Source organism: Acipenser ruthenus, chromosome 34 (genome assembly GCF_902713425.1).
Source record: "Acipenser ruthenus chromosome 34, fAciRut3.2 maternal haplotype, whole genome shotgun sequence".
Classification (NCBI taxonomy): Eukaryota; Metazoa; Chordata; class Actinopteri; order Acipenseriformes; family Acipenseridae; genus Acipenser; species Acipenser ruthenus.
Window position 1 is genome coordinate 811,718 of NC_081222.1, and position 23,809 is coordinate 835,526.

Below are 23,809 nucleotides of genomic sequence, written 5' to 3' on the forward strand. Positions count from 1 at the left end.
AGTGGACCGCTCGTTAAGTAAATGGGTTGTGTCAGCGACTGCCCATGAAGACAGTTGGCTAGGAATGTAAGAGGATACAATCTTTTAACTGACTGAAAGGACTGTGGGAAAGTGTTCTCCAGTGCGCTGTTTCTATATCACTGATTGGAAACTGAAATTCTCACACCAAGAGGTTTTCATGCAGGTTGGTATATAAAGGATATAAATGACAAATATCGAGGTGTTCTAATGCATTTGCACACGACTGTACTTTCATATTGCATGTCTCTTAAACATGGAGGAATGGAGGGGCATTTTCAACACAAGCTAATAAAGGGAAGCGGCGCAGCTAGACTGTGATGTTTTCTAACTTTGAATCTTTCTTCCTCTCTTCTCCCCATGGTGCCAGGCTCTCCGTTTGCCCGGGCCAGTATTAAAAGTGTCAAGCTAGAGGGCTCCACCCCGTTCAACAAGAAGGAGCGACGGCTGAGGTTCTTTGTTCGCCGCGTGGTCAAAACTCAGGCCTTTTACTGGACTGTGCTGAGTCTGGTCGGCCTCAACACTATGTGTGTAGCCATCGTGCATTACAACCAGCCAGACCTGCTCTCAGATTTCCTGTGTGAGTGTCAGCAACACCCTTGACCCTAACCCTTAAACCCCAGTTCGAGGGCCGCTACTCTACACCATTCTCCCGCCCCTCCCTTCTCCGCCGGGTTTCGCTCATTGCACTGTGTCTTTAAGAGACAGTGTTTCGGATAAGAGGCTCTTGGTGTAAGTGGGGTGGGTGTCACTGATGCATGCTGAAAGTCAGGGTGAGAAGCTCTTTTAACTGTGGGATCCTGCAGTTGTATGTTCAATACAAGGGTTATAGTAAAGAGCTTGTTAAAGTAAGTCACGGGTCAGTGTTATCTGTACTAATCAACACACCTGTGCATAGCTAATTGCATATTGTGTGTGTATAGATAGATAGATAGATAGATAGATAGATAGATAGATAGATAGATAGACATACAGATAGATATTAACTAGTCATATTAACTAGCTTTGCCAGCCCAACCCCCATCATTTGAAACATGTTTAAATACTCCCTGCCCATTACCCATCCACAGAAATGTCAATGAATGAAAGGAGTTTGAGAGACTTGTCTTTTCTCTGTTTCAGACTTTGCAGAATTTATTTTCTTAGGACTCTTTATGTCCGAAATGTTTATAAAAATGTACGGACTGGGGACCAGGCCTTACTTTCACTCCTCTTTCAACTGCTTCGACTGTGCAGTAAGTATTGTGGAGCCTTTTCATCACACCTCTTTACTTTTGCTTTATTCTTAGGGCAGGGGTTCATCTGTAAACAAACAGGAAGAGTGACCGCATCTTTGTTTCTAGACCTACTTGATTCTAGACTGACCTTGATTTACAGGAGCTCCTTTATATCTGCTTGTTGTTGGTGTCGGTAGCTGCATGCCCACCTTTGCCTAGCCGTGTTTTATTAACATGATCTTCAGGTCTGAACAATACCAGCGGCGGATCGACTAATCTGATGAACAGGAGCCACGACACTGTTGTTGTTAAGAGCGCACATATTTGGGCATTTCACCATTTGGGATGTATAAAAAAAGTAATTTTCTTACTCATAGATTTTGCATCCTAGAATATTTCATTACAGTACTTTGGTCATTCAATTCATGGAACAGGAAAGCGTTTGTTTTTTTTGTACATGTTGTTTTTATATCATTCTCGCCTGTCAGTCAGACAAAAAGCTCCCTCACACCCTACTATAAAGATTGGTCCAGGGCAGGGTTGAGGCATGGAGACTGAACTGCTCCCTCCCTCACCCGCTAAGAGAAGGGATGCGCCCTCCACAGTCCAGGGCAGGCTTGAGGCATGGAGACTGAACTGGTCCCTCCCTCACCCTCTAAGAGAAGGGATGCTCCCTCCACAGTCCAGGGCAGGCTTGAGGCATGGAGACTGAACTGGTCCCTCCCTCACCTGCTAAGAGAAGGGATGCTCCCTCCACAGTCCAGGGCAGGCTTGAGGCATGGAGACTGAACTGCTCCCTCCCTCACCCGCTAAGAGAAGGGATGCTCCCTCCACAGTCCAGGGCAGGCTTGAGGCATGGAGACTGAATTGCTCCCTCCCTCACCCGCTAAGATAGGCAGGCTTGATGCCCACTTGCCGCTCACATTGCCTCTGCTTGTGCTCTCCATAATCTAGTGCCTTTTATGAGCAATGAAATGTATGTAAAAAGCAGCCTTTTCTGTGCTCTCTCTCAGGTTATAATAGGCAGTATTTTTGAAGTTATGTGGGCAGTAGTGCAGCCCGGAACCTCCTTCGGAATCAGTGTTTTACGAGCTCTCAGGTTATTGAGGATTTTCAAAGTTACAAAGTAAGTATTTTATTGTTTTAGTTTTCTACTCCACTATAACCAGTTTATAATCAAGATGGTTTCTGATGTACAGTACAATACAATCCAGTAAAGTGAGGGTATATTCAACAGTGCTGGATATAAATACTCATAAATACTGTAGTTGTTTAAAACAAGCATCTCGAACTGCGCATGCAAATCTGCATATTTTGTATTTAAAAATATGTCAAACTAGGCAGGTCGCTGTTTTGCTGGCAGTGCTAATTATACATCCCGCCATGCACTGCAGAGCAGCTATATAACCCTCAGATCATTTATTTATTACCTGCTGTGGGTAAAAGGAGTTTTCTTCAGTTTTCCTTGTTGCTAGTATAAGGATAGAGTGTTTTGCAATGTAAGGATAATGTCTCTGAATACAAGTATGACATAATGTGTTCTGAGTAGGAGCCACTGCTAGTGAGCTGATGGCACTTGTGGATGCTGTGCTTTCAGGTACTGGGCGTCTCTGCGTAACCTGGTAGTGTCTCTGCTCAGCTCCATGAAGTCCATCATCAGTCTGCTCTTCCTGCTCTTCCTCTTCATTGTGGTCTTCGCTCTGCTGGGCATGCAGCTCTTTGGGGGCCAGTGAGTCGACACAGCACAGCAGAGTACAGCACAGCACAACACAGCACAGCACAGTACAGCCACAGCACAGCACAGAGGCACAGCACAGCACAGAGGCACAGCTCAGCACAGCGACACAGCACAGCACAGAGACACAGCTCAGCACAGAGACACAGCTCAGCACAGAGGCACAGCACAGAAACACAGCTCAGCACAGAGGCACAGCACAGAGACACAGCACAGCACAGAGGCACAGCACAGAGACACAGCTCAGCACAGAGACACAGCTCAGCACAGAGACACAGCACAGAAACACAGCTCAGCACAGAGGCACAGCACAGCACAGCACATCACAGCACAGCATAGAGACACAGCACAGCACAGAGACACAGCACAGCACAGAGACACAGCACAGCGACACAGCACAGCACAGAGACACAGCTCAGAACAGAGACACAGCTCAGCACAGAGGCACAGCACAGAAACACAGCTCAGCACAGAGGCACAGCACAGAGACACAGCACAGCACAGAGGCACAGCACATCACTGCACAGCACAGCATAGAGACACAGCACAGAACAGAGACACAGCACAGCACAGAGACACAGCACAGCACAGAGACACAGCACAGTGCAACACAACACAGCACAGCAACTCAAGGGAGAAACTCAAGGGAGCTGGTTGTGGATTTTAGTTGCAGTTTAATAATGTTCTTACTGGCACTCTCTATCTGTGAATCAGGTTTAATTTCGATAGCGGCACACCATCCACCAACTTCGACACCTTCCCTGCAGCAATAATGACTGTGTTCCAGGTGAGAAGTGTGTGTGTGTGTGTGTGTGTGTAACCATGCCTTTATTTTATAATAAGTTTGTGTTCACAAATGAGAGGTGGGGGTTGCCTGTGTACATTTCCATAATCGGACTCCCCTGTAGAGTGGTAAAAACTGCAGGAACCCCCTCCCTCATCCCATATCAAATGAAAACCATTCTGGCTTCCACTCTTCACAGCAGCTCAAATGAGCATGTGTTGCAATGGCTGTTCGTAGGACTCTTTGTGTACAATTCAAATGGGAAACAACAACAGTTGAGCTCATATGCTGGGCTCTGTGTTCCCACGCCTTCTTATGCAATGAACTGGAACTCTTACTGTGCCTGCAGGTCCTGACGGGAGAGGACTGGAACATGGTGATGTACGACGGGATCGAGTCTCAGGGAGGAGTCAACAAGGGCATGGTCTTCTCCATCTACTTCATCGTGCTCACTCTCTTCGGGAACTGTATCCTGAATCAAACTGCAACAAGCACAGGCAAAGCATTGTGACTAGCACGCAGCACAGGTGGCAATACAGCTGGGATGTTACTAGTTTAAGATATGCCTGTCAAAAACAGAGGTCAGCCTTAGCGTTCACCCGGATAGAAGCTTCCCACAGTCAAAGCATAGCAAAGTGTAACAAAGCATGGTAAAGCCTAGGCAAGCATTGTAAACAATAGCGAGGTATGCTAAAACATGCAAACAGCCATGGGAAAAGCATGGTGGTAAAACCACCGTGGTAAAGTTGTATAAGGCGATGCAGCAGGATGCGTGCAGTGTGAGGTTATATACTCTGCTCCATGTACATACTGGACATGCTGTGCGTATCCTCTCGTGTTGTAGTGCATCAGTCCTGTAATGTAAAAGAGGAAACTTGGCTGGGAGGATTGGGTTTTTTCTGTTACTAGAATGAATGGTGTTCTCCTGTTCTGCACGTTTACCTTAACCTCATGAACAGACACCCTGCTCAACGTATTCTTGGCCATCGCTGTCGACAATCTGGCCAACGCACAGGAGCTAACCAAGGTAAGGGGCTGACTGATCTACCAGGGAATACACAGGGAGGAAGCTTTCGAAACCCTAACCCTAACACCTAACATACACACATTGAGATGAGTTACTCAAGATGCTGGGAAACTCTCCCCACTTGTAGATTTGTAAGTCTTTGCTCTCATCATCCCCACTGCTTGACTATAACCATCAAACCCACCCTGGGTTCCCAGATCTTCACTAGAGGAACTCAAGCTGCTTCATCATTCTGCTAACCGTGTCAGTAATCCCTGATCTTTTTCAGGATGAGCAGGAGGAAGAGGAGGCCACTAGCAAGAAAAATGCGCTTCAGAAAGCCAAGGAGGTGGCGGAAGTGAGTCCTCTGTCTGCAGCCAACCTCTCCATCGCAGCGTAAGTGTTGCATGAGCCCAGGGAACCAGCATGGCTCTGCTTCAAACACCCCCTGAGCTCCATACCAATCACAGTGCTGCTTGCTTACCCCTTTCCCTGGGCATGGTTTAATTACCCCCTTCATCGGAATCGAGTAACATAATAAAAGTGCATGGGAAAGGCCATGTCGGAATGTGCTTACAAGTTTAATTGTTATGATTATTGAAATAACCTAATTTGAATCAAGCTGATTTTAATTTAAAAACATGTCATTTTTGTGTCTATCTGTAAAATAGAATGTTCTCTTATGACTGTGCTTATACAGTGGAGTCTAAAAAGTAGTAGACGGTCCCTACTGTCTGTAAGAAGCCGTCACTAGGGAGTTGCAGTCATTATTTTGCATTTCATTAAGCAACAGTTAAAGCTATCTGCCTTACACTGTTGCATTCTCACGGCTGCACGCGATTCTTCCCATTACAAAGAACACAGCCTTGGCGCCATCACTCTGTGTTAATTTCTCTCGAACGACAGCCTTAGGGGTGTGAATACTGAACCCCTTAATCTGGGGATGAAAGCTGACCCCTGAGCGAGCGACTGACCCCATAACCTGGGGATGAACCCTGACCCTTGAGCAAGCAACTGACCTCGTTACCCTGGGATGAACCCTGATCCCTGAGCGAGTGACTGACCCTGTAACCTGGTGGTGAACCCTGAGCGAAGGACTGACCCTGTAACCTGGGGGTGAACCCTGACCCCTGAGCAAGCGACTGACCCTGTAACCTGGGGATGAACCCTGATCCCTGAGCCCTGAGCAAGCGACTGACCCTGTAACCTGGGGGTGAATTCTAACCACAGTAGGTGCAAATGCTGCTGAACACTCAGTTTGTTTTCAGGATTCTCGAAAGGTAGTTTCAACAGCAGGGATTCCTCCTGCATTGGGGTGTGAGTTGTAAAGCCTGAACTGTCCCACAGTGTCCCAGTGTACATGGAGTCCTATGGTAACCCTTGCTGAGCGTCCCCTCCAAGCCCTGTTCCGAGCGGATAGTTATTCACAGGTAATACCGGGGCCAGCTGTACTAACAGAATCTGGTATCACTGGTGCCGGGTCACGCTGCAAAGCTGTTGTATTGTAACAGGTTACGGTTCCACTTATCTTCTGAAATTCAGGGTTCACCCTCGAGCTGCCTCAAGGGGAATCACCAGTCAAAAGTCCAGGCAATCATGTGCAGTATCTACAAAATAATATATAAACAACGGTGGCCAGCCCCTTTATAAATGTGGATGGGCTGTTGAAATACACACCGGAAAAAAAACATATATATTTATTTATTTCTTTTTTAATCTGTTTATGACTAAAGTATTGTATCCGATGTCTGGACTTACACAACTTATTTCCTCCTCAGAGTGACAGTAAACACTGAGGTCCTGCACGGTACAGAAAGCTTACTGGACCGGTATTTATTTATTTATTTATTGTTTATTTATTTATTTGTTTGTTTATTTGTTTATTTATTTAGGCTTTAAATTGAAAAGTTCCAGGTATGCTGGTAGTTGGTTAAAGTAGTTTCATTTCTATTTTTTATTTATAATTTTTAGATATAAAAAGATGTATTTAAAGTACTTGATGTTGGCATCGTTTTCTTTGAAGAGCGCCGTGTCAAATCATCTATTGTTTTGTTGGGGCCGATATTACATCCTTCCAGTTTACACTTCAGTGCGCTGAAATATACTGTGTTGATAGTCCAGTTTATTTGTGTTCAGGTTGATTCAGTTGTATGTTATAAATACAGCAGATATTCAAGGTCTGCTACAGCCAAGGGAGAACATTTATTTTTAAAAATGGGATCTGCATTGTGTTTTTATTCTACTGAAAACATTTTACAAGAGAGCTGATGTTTTCAACATGTGCTCGTAAGACATACAGTATACCTTTAAAACATGCATGCATGTGGATTGTTTTACAAGGCAATTTTATTAAGCTTTCAATTAATTGATAGAAGTTATTTCTTTGAGAATTTGACCAATTGAAAAAATCAGCTGAACACAGATCCCAACTCGTATTATTATTAGCATCATGTATATCTACAGTAAATATATGATATTTATTCTTATCATTAGTAGTAGTAGTAGTTGTAGTAGTATTTTACAACTACCAGCCTGCCCTTAATAGCTTGCTCTCTTCAAAAGATTTATTGCATTGCTGTTTTGTTTGTTTATTTGTGATTTATACATAATAGTATGTACAGTATACTATAGAAATAGTAATGACATCGCTGTGATTCTCACCGAAGAATTGTATACTGTAGCAGGAGTGAATTGTATTTTCTTTTCATCAAAAACAACATTGTTTTTTAATGTTAACTCATGAATCTGAATTCCTGAAATGAAGAAATTAAACTGTGCAGTAAATCAGTCGGGCTGTGCCTGCCCAGTGTGTGAGATGTCTGATGAATATATTAGAGCCCAGGATCAGAGCAGACCCTGTTAATACAATGTAATACAATACATCACAGCACCAGGATTGTAACGAGGATTCCTGCAGTACAACCAGACCCACAGCCACTGCTCTCCACAACATATCCACAAAAAACATCCAAAACTGCACAAACACCCCGTCATAAACTTGCATGTAAAACTTATGCTTGCCATTTCAACAACATCTTAACGACTGAAGATATTCTTTTAAGTGAAATTTTGATTAATTAATCAAGTTACAGTTCATGAAACTTTTTTTCTCAGCTGTTTTAGAGAGATAAGATTCAAGGTTAATTTTCATTTTTCAAAGCAAGGAGACAAATGTTTCCACTAGTCGAAATGTTTGAAGTTTAAACAGTACTACAGCAGGACCCTCTTTATTCACACAACATATTATACCAGCTGCCGAGGTCTCGCTCACATTTCCAGTCACACCCTTGCATACCTTCTGTGGACAAAACAAACAACAAAACAAAACAAAAAGAAACACGTAGAGCGTTTGCTGGAGCTGACAAAGTGCTTGATGATCTGCAGTGTTTGCAGAGAAAAGAAATCCCAGAGAGAAGTGTTTTATCCAAACTGGGTAACACTTTACATTAAGTGTCTCTGATTACTGTGTATTTAGTTAGATGGTAGTTACTTAGTAATTGCAGGTGTACTTACACATCATTACAATGTCATTATGCACAGTTACAATGTATTTAATGTGGAAATCTTCTTGCACAATATATGTAAGTACACAATTGTATCAGAAAAGAGTTAGGGTTTGGGTTAGGGTTACACATTAAGTACATTATAACAATGCATAGCAAGTTCATAAGATTTATGAGCAGTGCTCCCCAGTGTGTGCCTGACCCAGAGCTGCTCTGTGCTCAAATGTGTACCTCCAACTCGTTGTGTGCCTGACCCACAGAGCTGCTCTGTGTACCTCTAACTCGTTGTGTGCCTGACACACAGAGCTGCTCTGTGTACATCTAACTCGTTGTGTGCCTGACCCACAGAGCTGCTCTGTGTACCTCTAACTCGTTGTGTGCCTGACACACAGAGCTGCTCTGTGTACATCTAGCTCGTTGTGTGCCTGACACACAGAGCTGCTCTGTGTACATCTAACTCGTTGTGTGCCTGACACACAGAGCTGCTCTGTGTACCTCTAACTCGTTGTGTGCCTGACACACAGAGCTGCTCTGTGTATATCTAGCTCGTTGTGTGCCTGACACACAGAGCTGCTCTGTGTACATCTAACTCGTTGTGTGCCTGACACACAGAGCTGCTCTGTGTACATCTAACTCGTTGTGTGCCTGACACACAGAGCTGCTCTGTGTACATCTAACTCGTTGTGCGCCTGACACACAGAGCTGCTCTGTGTACATCTAACTCGTTGCGTGCCTGACACACAGAGCTGCTCTGTGTACATCTAACTCGTTGTGCATGCTGCATGGGTGGCGTATCACTTTCTGTTTCACTCTTTCCTTGGTAAATAGGCTGAGTGACGAATGCTTCTTTTTTATTTCCTTTTCTGATTTGGATGTCATTTCCGTGATGTGCACCAGTCATACTGTTTACTCACTCTCCTGTGCCTGTAGTTGAATTTGTATTTATTTGTATCTTTTATTTAACAGTGTAGTTGCTTTTAAATGTTGTGCGCTCCTATCATTATGGAATGGCTATGCTTCTATGAGCACACTGTATTAGCCAGCTGCTTGTTTTAATAGCAGGTAACCTCTTTCTGGTTTCATCCTAGACTCAGGATTGTTTAATTAACCAAAAGCAAATTTACCTCAGCAGTATTGCAAGTAACATCGTTTTTGACGGAGTGCATTTGAAGTAACCGTGCCAGTTGTTAATGCAGGTGTCCTGTTAATAATCTTTCCAGGTGTCTTACATCACAGCAAAACACATAAATCAGACCCCAGTGATACTGAAAGCAATTGTACTGTCACAGATTAAGTCCTCCTCTTGCAAACCATTTTGCTGCATTAAAACTTCCACGAGTAGGATTCAGGAATGGAAATAAGATTCCTGTTGCATGGCAGTTTCAATGCAATCATACACTGTGTTCAGTTCAATTCAGTTCGGAGTACACTACTCCTGCTTGAACATTGTTTTAAATAAATAAGTGTGTGTGTGTGTTTGGGGGAGGCACATGCCCCCTCGTGACCCCCCAGTGCAACTCGTGTTCATGATAACAATTACAAACCTCCTCTACCATGACACAGACCTGCCATCTCGTCTAGTGACTCAAATTAAATATACTGACCAAAATGTGAATGTCTGAATGGGTAGGAAGTATATTATTGCTGCTTCTTAATGCTGGTGCTCGTTTCAGTTTTTGTGTGAAACAGACTAAGCAATGAGCTTATCATGCATTCCGTTTGATGTCAGTAACCGAGTGTAATTTAAACTAAACCGAGGTTTAGTTTAAACCCGAATGCTTCCCATATAAATGGTAAGTTTCCCATCAAATCAATGTTATAATTTATTATAGACTGCTCAGGGTCGGAGCGCCCGTTTGGCTTCTGTATTCCACGATGCATCACAGAGAAATCCTGTTCACTATGTTACATTTAAACATCCGCTGTGAGACGTATAAACCGTGTGACTTTGCAAGTTAATGTGTCCAACTGACTTCCTTTGAGCGCTGCGTCACTCGATTTCAGCATACGATAATTTACACTTAGTTCATTCATGGTTGGGTAATGTAGACTTTAAATTGTAGCTGTGCTTTGCTTTACTGTGCTAGGGCCCCTCACTAATTCTCTTTTCAATATTTCCCAAGCGAAATAACAGGGTACAGTACTGTATATACATAAAAGACATAGGAAAGTCAACTAAATGTACCAACTTATTAGAAATCATCTTTATTTGAAAAGATGAGCAGGACATACACGTACTGTTAATCAGTTTGTTTTGCTTTGAAAAAATGGTAAGTATCTCAGGGATGGCAATAAGACTCCTATTGCATAGCAGTTTCCCCCATTCCATGTTTAAATACCAGCTTGATCAGCCACAGTGTGTACAGGTAACAAGCTCAGGTGTGTCTCATTAAACTCCAGGAATGGATCAAGCTGCAATGCAATGGCAGTCTTAATACCAGCCCTGTATCTGTCACAATTCTTTGTCGGTAGGTTGATCCTGTGCACTCATGGAACAAGAACATGTACTGAAATCTTCAGAATTCTTTAGGTTTTGATTGTGTGAAGATTTTTTTAATTACAGTTTACGTTTAGCGTTGTTCATTTGTAGATGCTGAGTGTAGGGTTGCCACCTGTCCCTGTTATCCCTGGATTGTTCCGGTTTAGAGGAAGGTGTCCCAGGAATTCAATATGTCTTCCTGGGACACTAAAAGATCATGTTTGTTTAATCTTATCCTGGTCTTTAATCTTATACTTCTACATCCATGCAGATTAATACTACAGCAACACCTCAATGCCAGGACCGTAAATTCAGCACAAGTTAGATAAAGGATACAATATAACTGCAATAGACACACCAGTATGAATTGGTTGTCAATACTACAGTAGTAATATTATCAGTGTTTCCTATTGGATGACTGTAGGATTTCTAGAGAGGGTTTACACTTTTAGCAGCCCCCCTTCCGTTCAGATATCCTGGTTTTATGTACCTCAGAGGTGGCAGCCCTAGCTGAGCGTCACGTTAAGAGCGTGGCAGCCACTGATGCCCTCTCTCTCTCTCTCTCTCTCTCTGCCGTCCATGCAGGAAGGAGCAGCAGAAGAACATGAAGGGGGGAAAGTCGGTGTGGGAGCAGCGCACCAGCGAGATCCGCAAGCAGAACCTGATGGCCAGCAGGGAGGCGCTGTACAACGAGCTGGAACCCGAGGACCGCTGGAAGGTGAGCGCCCCGCCGCTGTACATGAAGCGGAGCTGCCCCGCCGTTACTGTGTTACCTAATGAACTGTATCATAAATTCATTCACATGTATACATACCAGGGATCGGCCCATAGGGCTTACTCTAATAGAGGACTCTTACACAAATAGAGGACTCTTACACTAATAGAGGACTCTTACACTAATAGAGGTCTCTTACACTAATAGAAGTCTCTTACACTAATAGAGGTCTCTTACACTAATAGAGGGCTCTTACACTAATAGAGGACTCTTACACTAATAGAGGTTTCTTACACTCTCACTATTTTATCTAGGCGCAGGTATCGTACTCACGGCACATCCGCCCTGACATGAAGACGCACCTGGACCGCCCCCTGGTGGTGGACCCACAGGAGAACCGCAACAACAACACCAACAAGACACGTCCGAGCGACCCTGCGGGAGAGCAGCGGCTGAGCCAGCAGCGCGCAGAGGAGTTCCTGAGGAAGCAGGCGCGCTACCACGAGCGGCCACAGGGGGGTGGTGGTGGCGGCGGGGGCAACCGGCCCTACGAGCGTGCAGACTCCAGCGAGACCAGGAGGGGCCAGCGCAGCAGCAGCAAGGAGCCCGACCCCAGCCAGCACGCAGACATGCACCGCGGACACAACCAGGACTGCATGGACCCCAGGGAGGGAGGGGGTGGGGGAGGAGAGCGCAACAGGGACCCCCACCGGCGCCACCAGCACAGGCAGCCTGGCCGCAGCAAGGAGGGGCGCAGCGTGTCCCCCCGCGGAGACGGGCTGAGCGAACACCGCCGGCCCAAGCCTCCTCACCGCTGGCCTGGGGAGGAGGAGGAGGGGACAGGGGGGGGAGGCAGGGGCTCCGGAGGGGGGGACAGGAGAGGGGGGAGGCACAGAGGAGGGGGAGAGGGAGGCGGAGGGAACAGGGGCATTAACCGGCAGGACACGGGAGACAGCGAGCAGCCTGACAGTGTGGACCGGAGGAGGAGGCATCGGCAAGCAGCCCAGTCCACCTACGAGACGGAGGGCAAGAGAGAGGGAGAGCGCAGGCACCGGCGCAGGAAGTGAGTTATTACAGCACACAGAATGCACAGCCCCCAACATCAGCCCCTTGGACTGCATGAAACACTGGTCATGAACAGATGAGCTTACCACTGAAGAGCAGCAGTTTAGTTCTGTACGGTCTCACATTGTGTTCATAGTTTCACTGGACTAGCATTAGGCAATAGTTGTAAAACACAGAAACTAAGTAGGCACATGTTTGGGCTAGTTAGTACACTGATCAAGGCTACTTAACTTCCACTCTTAGTTTTACTGTACCTTATGTTTTCAGATTATGCTGTTGTCAAAAAGTTAAAAGAAACAAACTGACAAACATTCTGGTCAGCTGCCTGCTTTTATGTAGATTTACCTTCAGATTTACTCAGCTGAGTTTCGCCCCTTTGGTTCATGCTTTTGTTATGTCTCGGTTAGATTACTGGAATGCTGTGTTTGCTGGCCTTCCCAATTCTAGATTACGTCAGTTCCAATTGGTTCAAAATGCTGCAGCCAGAGTGCTGACTCACACACATTACTCTGTGTCTTCAATCACTGCACTGGCTTCCTGTTATAAATAAGTTTGCTTATGTTTGAGCTGGATTGATTGGCCAATGGCTTTTTTTGTTTTAATTTAAAGCGCCCTGAGATGCTCCACATGAAGAGCGCTATATAACAGCAAGCTGTATTGTATTGTAACTGTATTGTATTGTAACTGTGTTGTGTCTCTGTGTCTGTCAGAGAGGGGCAGGGTAACGGTCCCTCCTCGGGTCCAAACCTGTCCACCACGCGGCCCATCCAGCAGGACCTGTCCCGGCAGGACAGCCAGCAGCACCCGGAGGACATCGACAACATGAAGAACAACAAGCTGGCCACGCAGCCCCCCAACTCCCGGAGCCTTGGCAACAACACCACCGCCGCGCCACAGAGCCCTGCCCGACTGGCAAACCACAGCAACCCCAACCCCAACCCCAACAACACCACCAACCCCAACCCTAACCCCAATGCGCCCAACAACGTGCTCAACCGCAAGGCACCAGGGGGCAACCCGCCAGGGGGCAACCCGCACAAGCCCCCCGAGAACAGCTTGATCCTCACCAACCCCAGCTCCACCCCCACCAACAACCCGGCCAAGACCAACAGCAAGAAGCCCGAGCACACCGCCGTGGACATCCCACCAGCCTTCCCCAAGGAGAACGCCACTCTGCAGGGTGAGACTCGCCCGCTGCACTGCTCTTCACTTCCTGGGCGTTTCAGCTTTAACATCTTTTATGTGGAAAAAAATAATTTTGTGGAATTTTTATAACCACTGCCATTAGAGTGCTGTTACTTTGAGACGACAGGACGACTACAGAGATGGAAACAAGACTCCGATTGCATAGCGGTTTCACCCAATCCAGATTTTACTACCAGCTTGATTAGCCGCCAGACCTGGGGTCAATTACAATTGTAATTGTGCAATTTGTAATTAGGTGCAATTGCAATGTAATTGTAATTGTAGTTGAACCTTAGCACACTTGGATAATTGTAATTATACCATATATGTATTTGTTCAATTACAGTTGAATTACACAAGCTTAATCATTCGCATTTCCATGTTGTGCTTTACACTGGGTGATTGTTATTCTCCCTCTGCTTTCTCAGTGAACAAGAACGCAAACACCGAGCCGCTGCCCAAGAAGGAGGAGGAGAAGAAGGAGGAGGAAGAGGAGTTTGAGAAGCAAGGGGGCGACGGGCCCAAACCAATGCCTCCCTACAGCTCCATGTTCATCCTCTCCACCACCAACCCGTAAGCAGCTCTCTGCCCAAACGGCTTTACTGGGATCACTGCAGTGCTCGTAATGTGTAGTGCTGGAATGCAGTGCTGGAGTGTGCTGAGTCCTGGGGTTCTGGGGTGCTGGGGTGCTTTGTGATGAATCCTGGGTTCAGGCTGACCCTCCTCTCTCCCCCAGGTTCCGCAGGCTGTGCCACTACATCGTCACGCTGCGCTACTTCGAGATGTGCATCCTGCTGGTGATCGCCATGAGCAGCATCGCGCTGGCCGCTGAGGACCCCGTGCAGCCAGACTCCCCCCGCAACATCGTGAGTCACACGCACACGCACACGCAGTGACCCGGCCCACCAATCAAACACACACAATGAAAACAAAACATACTGGAACTAAGGTGTGAACTACAGTAAGACTCCCATTGCATAGCAGTTTGAGGCATTCCTGGTTTTACTATCAGTTTAATAAGACACACATGAGCCTGTTACCTATACAGTATGGCCAATCAAGCTCTTAGTAAAACATGGAATGGGTGAAACTGCTATGCAATAGGAGACTTGTTTCCATCCCTGTACTATATAAAATCAGTGGATAAACTACAACATTATTTTACATCACATTCATTGAATAAATAATCAATGCATTTGTTAATTTAAAAAACAAAATCAAACATATAGGACAGCAGACAGTTTAAAGCCCTCTTGGGATACAAATGAAAACCCCCTATATAATACAAACAAGGTATTCAATTCACACTTCCTTTTGCCAGCTTGTTGAATGCAGATTTGCAAATTTGAAAGCGTTTGTTGTGCACATGAAATGAGGTGAATTTGAACAATGTCTATAGATGCTTGCGTCCTGGGTTGGTTGTGAATTGAGAATGAATTGATGACTGTTTTGTTTCAGGTTCTTCGGTACTTTGACTACGTGTTCACTGGCGTCTTCACATTCGAAATGTTAATCAAGGTGAGATGGGTGTCCAGTTCAATTCTTTATTATTATTCGGATGTGGATCTTAAACATTATGCTTCTACTAAGGATAAGGACCCATGACAAGTATACCTGCGCTGTGGCAGCTGAAGTATAGACTGTTGTAAAGCTGCTGTGAGAAACTCTTTGGTAACCCTTTAAAACAATGTCTGCAAATTCCTAATGAATTCCGGCCCAATCCCACAGCAGGAATAACACCTGAATATCTTCTGCACTTCCTCTGAGTTGTGAAGTCATTAATTGTGAATTCATGTGGGTTTAATTACCTGTATTAATTCTATGTTTCTTTGTAACAAATCATGTTGATCACATGTATAAGGCATTAAACCAGGGGATTGTGAGACGTGTTCATTCATGCATGAATAAGATATTCAGGTGTTATTCCTGCGGTATCCTGTGGGAATTCATTATGAATTTGAGGCCATGATTTTAAAGTGTTATCAACTCTTTTCATTCTGGGGGCTCTATTTCTGAGCAGTAGGGCTACTTCTTTGCAGGGTGGAATAGCCGAGATTAAAACAGTCGACTAGTTGATATTGTATCAGTGGCCATTTACGAAAACAAAGCACACAGGGGAGGTTGTAAGCGCTGTGGTACAGTGGTCTTGAGAAAAAGCAACGGATCAAAGAGAACGTTTCATGTGTTGGAAAGAGTGTAGTACAGTTTTACACACCGGCCGTCTCTCTGAGACAGACGAAGAGCGCGGCCCGTCTCTCTGAGACAGGCGAAGAGCGCGGCCCGTCTCTCTGAGACAGGCGAAGAGCGCGGCCCGTCTCTCTGAGACAGGCGAAGAGCGCGGCCCGTCTCTCTGAGACAGGCGAAGAGCGCGGCCCGTCTCTCTGAGACAGGCGAGGAGCGCGGCCCGTCTCTCTGAGACAGGCGAGGAGCGCGGCCCGTCTCTCTGAGACAGGCGAGGAGCGCGGCCCGTCTCTCTGAGACAGGCGAGGAGCACGGCCCGTCTCTCTGAGACAGGCGAGGAGCGCGGCCCGTCTCTCTGAGACAGGCGAGGAGCGCGGCCCGTCTCTCTGAGACAGGCGAGGAGCGCGGCCCGTCTCTCTGAGACAGGCGAGGAGCGCGGCCCGTCTCTCTGCACCTATGCCAACCATATTCTGTTGTAGCCCTACTCAGCACTCAATCCTGCAGTGCTTTTTCACACACTGTGTATTTCTGATCCCTGTTTTAGATGGTATATATATTCTGCTATCGATGACTGTATTCTGTTGTAGCCCTACTCAGCACTCAATCCTGCTGTGCTTTCTTTCTGCTCCTGTTTAGATGGTGGATCTGGGTCTGGTCCTGCACCAAGGCGCCTATTTTCGAGACCTCTGGAACATCCTGGATTTTATAGTGGTTAGTGGTGCCCTGGTGGCCTTCGCCTTCACGTAAGTGTTCCCCTGGGCCTGCTCTGCTCTGCCTGCCTTATACAGTAGAGTGTAAACAGTACTGTCGTGAACTGCCACAGTCCAGCGGCTCAGCCATGCTGTCACACCGAGACAGCGCTCAGATACTGACCCGCACCCTACAGAAACTACATCAAACATGTCATTATGATGCGAGATAGATCGATAGATAGATAGATAGATAGATAGATAGATAGATAGATAGATAGATAGATAGATAGATAGATAGATAGATAGACAGATAGATTAGGGGTGTGCTGATCCTCGTACTGCTGTACTGAGGCTGGAAACTGACAACAAATGGCAGCGCCCCAGGTGAGAGGAATATCAACACATTAATGAATGGATTTATTATTTAACACCTGCCAATAAATAGTTAAAGGCAATTACTAAATACTAGAATGCACACAGAGGCATCTGATTTGAACACAAAGGTGATTTAAGGCATCTTGAAAGTAAAAACAAAAAAAGCTAAGTTTGTGTATTGTGTGGTAACTGGCTAACTGAGACAAGGTGAGGTTCCATTGACATTGGCAGCAAGCGCCTGCCAAGTTAACAGTACAAACACAGCCCCCCCACCCCAAAAAAAAAGAATACAAATCTATTTTTACCAACCTTGTGAAAGTGTCCTTGTGCTCCTCTCTGTGGCAGCAAGGCTGACAGGACAGTGTGCCCGACTCCTGCTCTCCATGTCTCTGTGTTTGCTCTATCATCCTTCATGAATGCATTGTGTCCCAGTAGCAGTAGCGACTCTGTATGAATATAACTGTTCTGTCTCCTTCATTGTCAGGCCTGCATTAACAAAAAGAAAGAAAGATGTATTATAAGTAAACAGTTTACTAATGATCAAAACATTAAGCATGTACCCTTCATAAGGAGACCCTGTGGCTCACTAAAGCAGCTGCCAATACCATTCCACTCGCACCTGCATTCTGGTTTTAAAGTCCTGACTGCAGTGCTGTAAAGGGGGAGCACTGGAGAAACAGTCAGTGTTAGAAAACTAGCGAGGGCAGCTCGGTAGGTTAATGCCAGGATTCAGAAGTTTTTACTAGTTTTATAAAATTGCTGATGCGTTTTATTTTCATGTCACCAATCCAGCCTGTTAAAATGATATTTAATTTAACACTAAGGAGCTGCAGTGCTCCCTTGCTGAGACGCACCCCTCTATAAACCCCACCCACCGAGATTCCTACCCTGTACAGTGTCTGGTCCATTTGGACTCACCTCCCACTCTAAACCTGGGGTCTTAAAGGGGGAGCACTGCACCTCAGGGCAGACCTGGGGTCAATTATAATTACAGCAGCATTGTTTGCTGAAATTACAACTACTATTACAAAGGTATTTTACAATTAGCGTTTAAACTCTAAACCTATACCACCCCTAGTCCAGCTCCTCATTCACAAACCCACTGTGCCTGACCGCAACAACAGTACAGCTCCCACCAAACCAGGCACACCTTGTATTAGTATGCATGGGTTAAAAGAAGACTCAGGGATGCTAAAAATAAAGAAAGAATGCTAAATGATATTACATTTGTCAATCTGGTTATATATTTTCGTGAACTAGCCAGTATGACACAACAGCTCCTAGTTATTCGTAACACAAAAGTCAATGCTGTACTGTTGAAGCTAAAAGATAATGCTGTATCCCTCTCCTTTAAAAGAAAGGTCTGAATGCATTTTTACTGTACTGCTCTAAAAACACCCATTAAGCCCCATTAATCAGCATTATTAACATTATTGTATTATATTTACATCCTCCCTCTCATTGAAGGATCAGCGTGGTACAAAGAAAAGGACAAATAATGTGTATTCTCAGTGTCACACAACGGGCTACAAAATGTTCCCTGTAATGGCTGTGCAGTCTGTCCCATTGCAGCGTTACTGATCCAGTGTTTTATTACTGGTACCCCGGCTCTCAAGGCTGCCTTGTCTCTGAAGCCCCCCTCCCACCCCTCAGCACTGTGACACGGGGCTGTCAGACTGCACTGCATCTCAGTGTAAGCATCGGTTGGGGCAGCGCTTGGATCTTACATCAACCTTCTGGCCTCCCTGCATATGAAAGATACTACAGTACACTAGAATAATACCACCGCAATGTACAACAATTTCCAGAACCAGGACATTTTTACATCCGCTATTACCATTTAAGCATGTGACATATGTGTGTGTGTGTGTGTGTGTGTGTGTGTGTGTATATATATATATAATCAAAAATAAAAATGGTGGCACTACAAAGATAACATTAAAGAAGATGTTATATCTTTGCCTGTAAAACAATTATCTTTCAGTCTAGTGGAACTGTAGTATTGTTAACTTCATATGGGCCAGCAGTTGTCTTTTATTTATTTTTAATACTGTATTGAATTGATTTTGTTATTTCTGGTGTCTGATTACTGAGTGTCACAGACTGAAGGGGGAAGGGGGCTTGTGGGACAATCTGCCAATGCGCTGCGGTCATCATTGTGAATGAGGACAGGAAGTGATCTCTGTGCTGGGCTGCATAGGGACTTTACAGTTTAGAGCAGGTGGCTCTAAACTGTAAAGTCCCTAAGCAGCCTAGCACAGAGATAGGTGGATTTCTACAGCTTCGTTAATGAACCAGAAAGCAGGATTAGTGCACATAGGGGTCAAGTCTTGCCAACTGAAAGCAATAGTGGCTGTTTAAAGGTCATTCGTGGCGAACACAGGGGGATATTTAATAAAAGATAAGAATGTGTAAATCCAAGACACAAGTATATCCAGTTATTGTACTTTACATACCACCCAAGAATTTCCTATTTTACTTATTTTAAAGATTCAGAATTAGAAATGAAGAGAAACTGGAATCTCAGGCTGACAAATTCTTATCTTGTATTGGGTTGAGCCTCGCGTGTTATGCTGATGATATCGGCTGGTGGTTAGGATTGTGCACCAACCCTGCAGCCAGTCTCTATGAAGCGCAGGCCTCCACTGTCCCTTTTTCTCTCTCTCTCTCTCTCTCTCTCTCCATCTCTCTCCTCGTCTGGATGTGTTTCCTCGCTCTTCTCTCTCGCTCTCACTGACCTTCTCTTGTCTCTCTGCATTCCCGCCGTGGCCGTGTCCCAACAGGAGCAGCGCGCGGTAAAGTTTCTGTTCTTTCTCATCTCAATAACTGTCTCCAAACGATGCTGGCTTGTCACTGTTTTCTCTTTCTCTCTCTTCCTGTCTTTCTCTCTGATTTCCTGCTTCTTCTTCTTCTTCCAATAACAGACCATTTTAAGAAATAATTTGTTATCAATTGTTATGTTATTTGAAAATGTTTACCTGTTACTATAACTGGAATCATGTTGTCTACTTTTGGGGCTTGTTGTTAAATGACCCTATGTTAATCCTTTCCTCCTGTGGTGTGACCCCATTCTCTCAACCTGCACGTGGTATGATAATGCCAGTGTCTGAGAGAACAGGGTCACAGTTTGATAGGCGGACAGCTTGTTTAAAGGCAGGCATTGTCATGAATAACCTCTATTACATAATGCACTGATAATGGGTGAGACGCGATGGGCTGAACAGCTAATTGTGCTTCCCTGCTCGCGTTTCTGATTTCCCTGGCAGCTGCTGAGCTGCCAGCAGACAGTCAGGAGTCACCAGTGTAGCCGAGCCGGTGATGATATTAATCAAAGGAGGACTGCGGCTCAGAGGCCTCATTTCTTCAGTGTGTCACTGCTTCTTTTATAATTTGCGGATGTACAACAGCATGCTGCTCACAGGGGGCCTTGTGCACCTCACAGCTTTTACAAAAATACAGGATCTCTGAACTGAAGGGGGGCTGTTGAAAGTTTTAACCCTCTTTAGAAATCCAATTTCCAACAGGAAACATTGATAATATTACTACTATAGTATTGACAACCAATTCATATTCCGCGTCTATTGCAGTAATATTGTATTTACTAACATGCTCAATTTATGGTGCTGGCATTTAGTGTCCCGGGAAGGCATATTGAATTCTGAGGTGAGAACAGATCTTGGGCACTTTTTGGTTTTGTCGTTAAAGAGAGATGGATACAGGGCTTCAGGAGCTCTGCAGCAGACCTGACTCTGCAATGATTTCTGATGTGTTGTTCCTCCACTTTGCTTGCAGGGGGAGCAGTAAAGGAAAAGACATCAGCACCATCAAGTCTCTGCGAGTCCTCAGGGTGCTGAGACCTCTCAAGACCATCAAGCGATTGCCCAAGCTCAAGGTAAAGGGATTGCCCAAGCTCAAGGTAAAGCGATTGCCCAAGCTCAAGGTAAAGGGATTGCCCAAGCTCAAGGTAAAGGGATTGCACAAGCTCAAGGTAAAGGGATTGCCCAAGCTCAAGGTAAAGGGATTGCCCAAGCTCAAGGTAAAGGGATTGCACAAGCTCAAGGTAAAGGGATTGCACAAGCTCAAGGTAAAGCGATTGCCCAAGCTCAAGGTAAAGTGATGCAGCGTGCCTGGGTCTCTCTCTCTCTCTCTCTCTCTCTCAGGCAGTGCCTGACTGCCCCCGTCTCTCTCTCTCTCTGCCCAGGCGGTGTTTGACTGTGTGGTAAACTCCTTGAAGAATGTGCTCAATATCCTCATTGTCTACATGCTCTTCATGTTCATCTTCGCTGTGGTGGCGGTGCAGCTCTTCAAGGGACGCTTCTTCTTCTGCACCGACGAGTCCAAGGAGCTGGAGCGCGACTGCAGGTACGTTTTACACATTCCAAATGTATTTATTTAACCAGGATAGAACCCTTGAGATGTACATCTCATTTCAAGGGGGTCCTGGCAGGAGAAGGAGGCATCAAGAAATAGCACATTATAAAAATCAATGGCAAAAAAGACACAAAAAATTCAAACAGAACAAAAAACCCAGTTAAAACAATCATAAAAACATGTGAATGAAGTGTTCCCCGGTTTGTTTTGTCTGCAGAGGGGAGTACCTGGTGTACGAGCGACACAACGAGGTGAAGGCACAGAAGCGCGAGTGGAGGAAGTACGATTTTCACTACGACAACGTGCTGTGGGCTCTGCTGACCCTCTTCACTGTGTCCACAGGAGAGGGCTGGCCACAGTGAGTATCTCTCATAGACACAGCACGCCCACCAAGAGCAAATTCCTGAAGTCCGTTCTCTGTATCTTCTCTGCATTTTCTTCAATTTTAACTCTTAGTTAATTACTTTCATTTTTTATTTTATTAGGATGTTATTACAGTAAAATAAAGCATCTTTCTGGAACGCACTCAAGACATGAACTCAGTTCTAAAGTCTTATTAGCGGTAAAATGTTTGATTTGTGCACCTCCGTCTCTCCCCCTCCCCACACAGAGTTCTGAAGCACTCCGTCGATGCCACGTATGAGAACCAGGGCCCCAGCCCAGGGTATCGCATGGAGATGTCGATTTTCTACGTGGTCTATTTCGTGGTGTTCCCGTTCTTCTTTGTGAACATTTTCGTGGCCTTGATCATCATTACCTTCCAGGAACAGGGCGACAAGATGATGGAGGACTACAGTCTGGAGAAGAACGAGGTACAGAACCTACCCAGAACTGGCATCCATTAGAACTACAGTTACAATTACAATTATTGGAGAAGAACGAGGGACAGCCCTCTGCAACACACCCCTACCCAGACCTGGCGTTCATTAGAACTACAGTTACAATAACTTTTATTTTTTCAAACACCCCCAATGTTATATTCTGTATTCATTCCCAACGTCTGGAGTGAGTCTTATTGTGTGGATTAACCCAGAATGATTCGCTCAGTACAACAATGAGTCAGTTTAACACTAACACTTTATTCAACTTCAAAATCAGCATGCAATATGAAACAGGTATTCATGCACAGTCTTAATTCCTCTGGTCTAACAAAGGAGCCTTTTTATACCTGACCTGTGATGACATCATTCTTTAGCAATTCTTTCTTTTGTAACTGTTTTCCTGTATAGCTTGGGACCCTCTTGGCCCATCTAATAAACATCATGCATTTGACACACACACACACCCTGCTAATAAGATATATTACTACAAGAGATTAAAACGGAAGAGACACCAACAACCTCCGTATATCAAACCCAAATAAGGGATGTGTCCTTATCAGTAACTTTCCACAAGCTGGCCTTTACACTGAATTTAAGGAAATACCCAGACAAAGCATTGCAACATAGAAAATAGAAGAACATTACAAAAAACTATTTTTTCTTCCAACATATTTGAATCTGTGTTTCCCAGAGAGCTTGCATCGACTTTGCCATCAGTGCCAGGCCCCTGACGCGGCACATGCCTCAAAACAAGCAGAGCTTCCAGTACCGCATGTGGCAGTTCGTGGTGTCGCCGCCCTTTGAATACACCATCATGGCGATGATTGCGCTCAACACCATCGTGCTCATGATGAAGGTAAACCACTGACCCGCAGACACTGTTCAGGAATGGAAAGAAGGCTCCCATTGCAAAGCAGTTCAATCCATTCCTGGTTTTACTGTGACTTTAATAAGACACACGCCTGTGACTTACCTATACACTGTGGCTAATCAAGCTGGTAATAAAACCTGGAATGGGTGAAACTGCTATGCAATAGGGGTCTTATTTTAGTAGTCACATGCACCGTTAATAAAACTCATTCTATTTTCAAACAGTCTCATTGGAATGGCTTTGGTTCTGTTTTGGTGTGACTGACTGTGTCTCTCTCTCTCTCTCTCTCTCTCTCATGTCCAGTTCTACGGTGCGACAGACGCCTATGAGGCAGTGCTAAAGAACCTGAACATTGTGTTCACGGCACTCTTCTCAATGGAGTGCGTTCTCAAAATAATTGCCTTTGGAATTCTGGTGAGCACTTTCCATTATATTACACTCACCGCTGTTGAGTGGCTCACTGCTGGGAGTCTTATTTTGTGGATTAACCCAAGAATGGTTCGCTCAATACAATTAGTCAGTTTAATACTAATACTTTTTAGACTCACAGAACAATACAAAAAGGGCATAATTACCAATTTCAGAGACAACAGGGCATAGCAGTGGTCTCTTCTTCCTCTGGTCTAACAAAAGAGCTCTAAACAAGCCTTTTTATACCTAACCTGTGGTTACATCATTCTTCAGCAATTCATATCAACACAGAAAATATAGAAACATTACAAAACCAACATCTATATATATATCAGCAGTACTTGATACAAACATGCAATATTTTAATGAGAAACATCCAT

The 23,809-nt window shown here is 45.0% G+C and overlaps 1 protein-coding gene across 14 annotated transcripts in view; it reads left to right on the top strand.

The window, feature by feature from the left end:
• The window catches only part of LOC117402054 (voltage-dependent P/Q-type calcium channel subunit alpha-1A-like), a 130,014-nt gene that overhangs the window by 60,515 nt on the left and 45,690 nt on the right, over positions 1-23,809 (top strand). For 10 of the 14 annotated variants that reach the window (XM_059006892.1, XM_059006896.1, XM_059006894.1 and 7 more), the window contains exons 12-33: positions 389-598; positions 1,141-1,253; positions 2,249-2,361; positions 2,833-2,964; positions 3,685-3,757; positions 4,104-4,221; positions 4,714-4,781; positions 5,050-5,156; positions 6,539-6,589; positions 11,328-11,460; positions 11,772-12,520; positions 13,233-13,702; positions 14,136-14,280; positions 14,444-14,573; positions 15,166-15,225; positions 16,525-16,631; positions 20,748-20,847; positions 21,157-21,317; positions 21,544-21,684; positions 21,937-22,138; positions 22,839-23,003; positions 23,322-23,432. In XM_059006892.1, coding sequence (XP_058862875.1) covers positions 389-598; positions 1,141-1,253; positions 2,249-2,361; positions 2,833-2,964; positions 3,685-3,757; positions 4,104-4,221; positions 4,714-4,781; positions 5,050-5,156; positions 6,539-6,589; positions 11,328-11,460; positions 11,772-12,520; positions 13,233-13,702; positions 14,136-14,280; positions 14,444-14,573; positions 15,166-15,225; positions 16,525-16,631; positions 20,748-20,847; positions 21,157-21,317; positions 21,544-21,684; positions 21,937-22,138; positions 22,839-23,003; positions 23,322-23,432 — 3,659 coding nt within the window. The remainder of the gene's footprint in view (positions 1-388; positions 599-1,140; positions 1,254-2,248; positions 2,362-2,832; positions 2,965-3,684; positions 3,758-4,103; positions 4,222-4,713; positions 4,782-5,049; positions 5,157-6,538; positions 6,590-11,327; positions 11,461-11,771; positions 12,521-13,232; positions 13,703-14,135; positions 14,281-14,443; positions 14,574-15,165; positions 15,226-16,524; positions 16,632-20,747; positions 20,848-21,156; positions 21,318-21,543; positions 21,685-21,936; positions 22,139-22,838; positions 23,004-23,321; positions 23,433-23,809) is intronic. The other 4 variants (XM_059006898.1, XM_059006903.1, XM_059006905.1 and 1 more) reach the window with 1 other exon arrangement.